The sequence below is a fragment of the Mobula birostris genome, chromosome 16, assembly GCF_030028105.1.
Source record: "Mobula birostris isolate sMobBir1 chromosome 16, sMobBir1.hap1, whole genome shotgun sequence".
NCBI classification, from domain to species: Eukaryota; Metazoa; Chordata; class Chondrichthyes; order Myliobatiformes; family Myliobatidae; genus Mobula; species Mobula birostris.
The window spans coordinates 25598200-25604358 of NC_092385.1; the positions used below are offsets into that span (position 1 = coordinate 25598200).

The 6159-nt window shown below is 38.0% G+C and overlaps 1 protein-coding gene across 1 annotated transcript; it reads left to right on the forward strand.

The window, feature by feature from the left end:
• The first annotated feature begins 696 nt into the window (after positions 1–696).
• LOC140210850 (protein SPMIP1) lies at positions 697–5437 on the forward strand. The gene is made up of 2 exons (XM_072280113.1): positions 697–1221; positions 3554–5437. Exons 1-2 carry the CDS (start codon positions 801–803, stop codon positions 3679–3681), a joined length of 549 nt encoding a protein of 182 aa, XP_072136214.1. The 5' UTR covers positions 697–800; the 3' UTR covers positions 3682–5437.
• The last annotated feature ends 722 nt before the right edge of the window (positions 5438–6159 follow it).

Here is a 6159-nt window from a genome sequence, read left to right on the forward strand (position 1 = left end):
TTTGTATCTAATTTGGTGTACTGTTTCAAGAAGTGGTTTTTGAAGGTCAATAAAATGGTCATCAGTTTATCGACCAACTCAAAAATAACTAATGGATGACAGTGAAACAGTATCTTTTACCTTTTAGTTTACCAGCACAGCTGTCTCTGGTCTATAAGCAGAAAAAGAAAGACCTGTGGTTTCAGAAGGAAATATAATTCCATTTCTTTTAGCATGCATTTTCTACAACCCAGTACCAGGACAATAAAATTAATTATTTCTGGTGAAATTGTTGCCTTGTGTAAACAGAATACTTTTTTCTCTCCGTATTAAGCATTTATCTTTTTGTTATTAAATATCTACAGGTTTTCAGAATTCTATGATACATGTGCATTCCTAAATGTTAAGTTGCCAGATAAATTAATTGCCTGTAAATGTAGAAGCTTGATAATAAATTGGTTAGCTAAAAAATGCCACAGTAAGGCCTGTGGTTTAACAAATCCCCTAGACATATTCTGCAAAGGTTCATTAGCAGCCGCTGCCGGTTTCCAAGTGCAGAGCAAGTCATTTTTGATCGTTCAGTGATTAAATGCTTAATCACTGAAATGACACACATAATACACCCTCCTTCCAGCAGAGGTCCCCTTGGATTTGAGAGTAAAATGTTTGAACTCCGTAACTTCTTGGAAATGTATCAACTGTAACCAGGGCTGTTGCTCTGGCGACGCACATAAATCTTGTTGCAATGACAGTGCAGGAGCAGAACCAAAGCTAGTTCTGGACAGATTTAAATTGTTTCTTTATCAAATTAATTCAGAGAAATGAAAAACCTGATTGATGCTCGAAGTCAGAAATGCTGGGCAGAACTTATTGATAAAGAATCTTCTACTCGGGTAATATGGAGAGAAAAGTATTGGGATAAACAATCCGTTGTTTCGGACACCACTGCTAAGAAACAGTACAAGTTGTTCAAACTTCCGGCCAAGGATAACATTCTTCCAGCAATTCACATCCCAAAGCAACAGGAAGAAAGAAAGAAACCAGTTCAGGAAACACCTGTAAAAATTGAGCCGACTCAGGGGATGCTACCAGTTTCTCCTCAGATTCGAAGTCTGCTGTATGATGGCTTTACTAAAGAGCAGAAGGGCAGGTACTTGTACCTGAAAAAGAGAATGGCAAAACCCCCCGAGGAAAAATTTCACTATCCTCTTCTGTCATCCTGGACATACGGCTGGAGGCTGGGTGAGTGCCATCAGTTCATCCTATTTGATCAATTCAGTCACAAGTTTATCAATTTCAGAATGTAGTGTCCCAACTGTGGTAAGTCACATATATATATGTTGTAACTGGGTTAACTGTCTGGACACGCCCCTCTGCTGACTGCCCCTGTGGCTCCTCCCACAGACCCCTGAATAAAGGTGATTTCGCTGTGCCCCTCCCCTCAGTCCAGGGGCAGACACTCACCATGCTGGAAGTCATATTTTACTGCAAATAAAAGCCTTTCAGTATTTACCCTACTTCGGTATTTTGGAGTAATTGAAGGTGCTTCACCAACCCTTTCTATTTTGTGGTCTAGAGGAGAGATGATGATATCAGAAATTTGTTCACGAAGTTTCCGTGTAACATAGATCTGCTCAAGTTGAGGACAATCTTGAACCTAGTAACATCTTAAATGCTAGCAATGATTTTCCTATAGGAGGACACCTCAGCCCATCAATTCTGTGCTGGCATACAGAATAATCATTCCCCCCCGCCCATATTTTCCCTTTCTATCTATCCCACTTTCCCACGAACTCCCCCCAGATTCCATCACTCGCCTAAAACAGGAGAAGCAATTTTACAGAGGCCATGTAACCTCTTTAGAGGGTCTGTGGCTTACAACAAGTGTGAATTCATCTGCAGGCTGACCAGAAACAACTTTTTAATAACTTCTCAATCATTTTGACATAAACAAAATAAAAATTGCTGTGTGCACCTAGGATTAAGATGCATGATTAAATATCATAATTTTTTTAATAAAGATTTTCATTATTTTGGAATTCTCAGATTGTCCTCAGGTCAAGCACTTTATAAATACACTTTTGGATCTCCCCTCCCCCTCCCACTCCCACTTTCAAATCTCTTACTATCTCCTCTTTCAGTTAGTCCTGACGAGGGGTCTCGGCCCGAAACGTCAACTGTACCTCTTCCTAGAGATACTGCCTGGCCTGCTGCGTTCACCAGCATTTTGTGTATGTTACAAATGTACAATAAGCTTATCAGGACCAGGGAGGTTGTTTAAAAAATGTTTAGGATTTAGTTCACTCCTACACCATGTCAAATACCATTCAACTAAATAACATTTTCTGCTCCGTAACAAAACAGTCATCTGGATTTAACTTCTAATCCATTCCAAATTCATTAGAGTGGCATTAGTGTATACATTTTGAAGTTAATATTATAACATCTAACTTTATTACATCAGTGTGTACTAACAGTAATATTGATATATTGATTAATGCATCAATAATGTAGTCAATATTGGGATGGCACAATGGTGAAGCAGTTAGCATCACAGTAGTACAGTGCCAGTGACCTGAGTTCAGTTCCATCACTGTCTGTAAGGCGTTAGTATCTTCTCCCCATGACTGTGTGGGTTTCCTCCTGGAGCTCTGATTTCCTCCCACAGTCTAAAGCCATGGGGGTTAGTAGATTGGGGTGTAATTGGACGGTGCAGGCTTGTTGGGCCAGAAGGGCTGTGCTGTAGTTCTAATATAAATCAACCTTTGCTTTATGATAATAACTCATGAGATCAATATTTTCTTATCCTGAAGTGTGTTGGGTTATATAGAAGGGATTTCCAAGCTGACTGACTTTCAATAATGTACCTATTTTTACCTCTTCCATAAACTGCCAGGGAATAACACTGAAACCTAACCTATGGTCCATCCAAACCTGCCCAATCCCAAATATAAGACCAGCTCTGAGCACCGAGATGCAACACTGGGCATCATGGGAGGTTGTTCCTGCCTGTGGCCATCAAACTTTGCAGCTCCTCCCGTGGAGGGTCAGACACCCTGAGCCAATAGGCTGGTCCTGGACTTATTTCCATCTGGCATAGTTTGCGTTTTGTTGTTTGATTGTTTGTGGCTTTTGTATTGCTATATTTATGCTTTATTCTTGGTTGGTGCAGCTGTAACGAAACCTAATTTCCCTCAGGATCAATAAAGTATATCTATCTATCTATCACACACCGTGCATCCACTCTGTACCACAAGTCAGTAAAGCACCTACTAGAATGTGACCAGAGTATTCCAGCAAAGTGAGCTCCAAGTCCAGATCCACCACGACCCAAGCCCAAGGATGTACCATTTCTTTCACGTTAGGCCCTTCCTGAACCTGATACATGAGGTACCCTGATACTCTTCAGCTCAAGCTGAGATACCCCACTTAGTAAATTCTGGTAAGTGACTGGTCCCATTTTGGACACATAAATCAATGGCTTACTTTTGAAATCTAGCTAACAGTCTGGACCATATGGGTGAATTTTCTTGTAAGGTACATATATAGTCATTTTCCAAACTTGGTTGTCCAGGTGATGTTATGGAGGAACTTCGATTACCAGCTCACGGCCGATTGAGAACTTTGAATGACACTTTCTATTCAAGAAATGGTATCTTCTACAAGCAATCCGCAACTGACGCACTTGCTCAGCTGAACTGAAGAATGGGACAGCAACTCTCCAATGATATTTTAAGTAATGCTCTACTCTTATTTTCTCTTTTCAAAATGTTGAAAAAATCCCACAAAGCTTCTGATTAGTGGCATTTTCAGCAATATTTCCATTTTTCTTAACAAACCTTTAGTTTTTGTAAATTTTCTTACAATATAGTTAGTAACACATATCCTTAGCAGGCTTCAAATGGGGCAGTCTTGTGGATATGCAATATCACTTATGTTTTAATATTGTCAATTATATATTTTTTTAAAATCTAAAATATGTATATCTTGGGATTTATAGCTCACAAGAATAAGTTCATAAAAATAATTTATCAGAACAGAATAGGCTGATCAGTATCATAAATAGCAATGACACTGTCCTTTTGCATAAGAATGGAACAATAAAACAGGTTGCATTGCTCACCCCTTTTAGATAAGGAATTTTTAATTGTTTTTGTGATTTGTAGAAGGAAGTGTCTTCTACACACAATGGCTTATTAATTTATAAATTGCCCACAAGTTGGAGGCAGTGATTGAACTGAAAGCTCATGAATTAGAAAGCCTCTAATACTAAAGGACTGTGCTCTCAATGAGGATATTCTTTGCTAATTTGGGAGATTTTTAGGCAGATGAATCTTGAAGATTCCATACATTTTAATGCCTCTTCTAATCCTGGGTGGAAATCAAGAATATGGCACCGAGAAACATGTGATGATATTCCACGGGTACGTGTCAGCAGATGTGATGGACATAAAAGGTGAGATGTAAAATAGAGCCCAGAATATTGACTAACACAGAGTCTGAGCTCCAGCATTGTTAATGGACTTACAAAAGTAATAGTCAGGAATGGGCTTGAAGTTGTTTAGCAATCAAATTGATCAAGGAAGCATGAAAAGCTTTTCCAGTTATATAAAAGGGGTAGTTGAAGACTTCAAGACGTCTTTTATTCTGTAGATTGTGTTAACAAAAAGTCTTTTTTAACTTCCTCAGATTATCTTTTTAGTTATAAGATTTTCTTTTCAGTATGCTTTTGCCTTGCAGTTGGAAGAAGATGGATTAGTAAGTCAAAGGTAATTGGGGTTGGAAATCAGAGGTAGAGTTTAAATTGGAGAATTGCACCATCTAATTTCAGATAGGGGTAACTACATTCCTACTGATTCTATCTCCCAGTAAAGGAATGGTGTTGAATCAGCCACACCTCTCACAAGAGAGCCACGGAAACAATGCAAACACCAGCAAATATTAATCTCTCTAGCTCACCTGCTGTTAAATTGTTATTAATGTCAATAATCTAATGAGTCAATAATAATTTAGTATTTAGTAATAGTAAAATTTTGCTTTAAGTGCCCAGATAATAGTGAGTCATAATAATGGACATGATTGACTTTTTACCTGTTACATATGTTGTTAAATAATTCTGACTATTAATTGTTCATGACGCAAACTGTTACATAGCATTGATAAGACTGTTGTATCTACATGTAACTTAGAAACAGAATGTTTACTTTGGTGTTGTGATTCAATAAATGACTCTGAGCATACCTTGTCCTGTGATCAATTGAATCAATGAAAAATGGTTAATTCTTTCACTGTTGTTGGCAGGTAGAGTGTTGATGGAACAAGCATAAACGCAATGACAACTGGTTAAAGTAAGATGATTTGTAAACCACTTGAGCATCATATAAAGTGGAAATGCAACTCAGATGATTTTTTTGGAGAGGAATGCTTGGCTCCTTGGCATAGAGCGCAGTAGAATTCCTGGCACTAAAGTGACCAATGGATATCCAGGGAGTACTGGAAATGACACTGAGATGGAAGATCAGCCATGATATGATGAATGTTCTATGTATGTAATTGTTAGGGCGTATTCTGGAATTGTGGAATATAGCAAATATTCATTTCAACAGCAACCAGTCTTCAGATCTGAATGTGGATCGTAGATTGAGTTTAAGATGCAACTCAGAACAATGGTACTCTTGGAGCTGCAGACTGGGGTAGATTGCAAACCAAGAAACACTCATTGATCTGAGATGTCTGCATATGCATGAATGCAGCTCAGAGACAATGGTGATTAGCATTTATTTTGGATGTTTGGCATGCTGGTGTGAAGATTTAGGTGTTTGAAAACTATATGCAATTTTAAGGAAGCACTGTGGATGCAATTTAACTATAGAATTTCCTGCTATTACCTTTGGTGCTTAGCATATAAAAATGTCATTTAATATTGGTTCAGGGAGCCTCTTCTTCAGAGCATTATTCTACTTCCTTTGATATATACACATTGAATAAAATTCATTAAAAATAAGTTGTGATTTCAACCAATTATTCCAGATACAGAACTTATGCTGCCAGAGCAGCAGGTAACCAGCATGTGTTCATCTTTTTAAAATTAAAAATGCCTACATCCATTTCCAGTCTCTTCCTTTTCAATGTGGTCAACTAAATGAACTGAAGGTTATTTCTTTTAATAATTATAGAAAA

Coding starts and splice junctions, on each gene's coding strand:
- LOC140210850 (XM_072280113.1), top strand. CDS start 801: ATGAAAAACCTGATTGATGCTCGAAGTCAGAAATGCTGGGCAGAACTT. Junction 1,222..3,553: donor GACATACGGCTGGAGGCTGG/GTGAGTGCCATC, acceptor TTGGTTGTCCAG/GTGATGTTATGGAGGAACTT.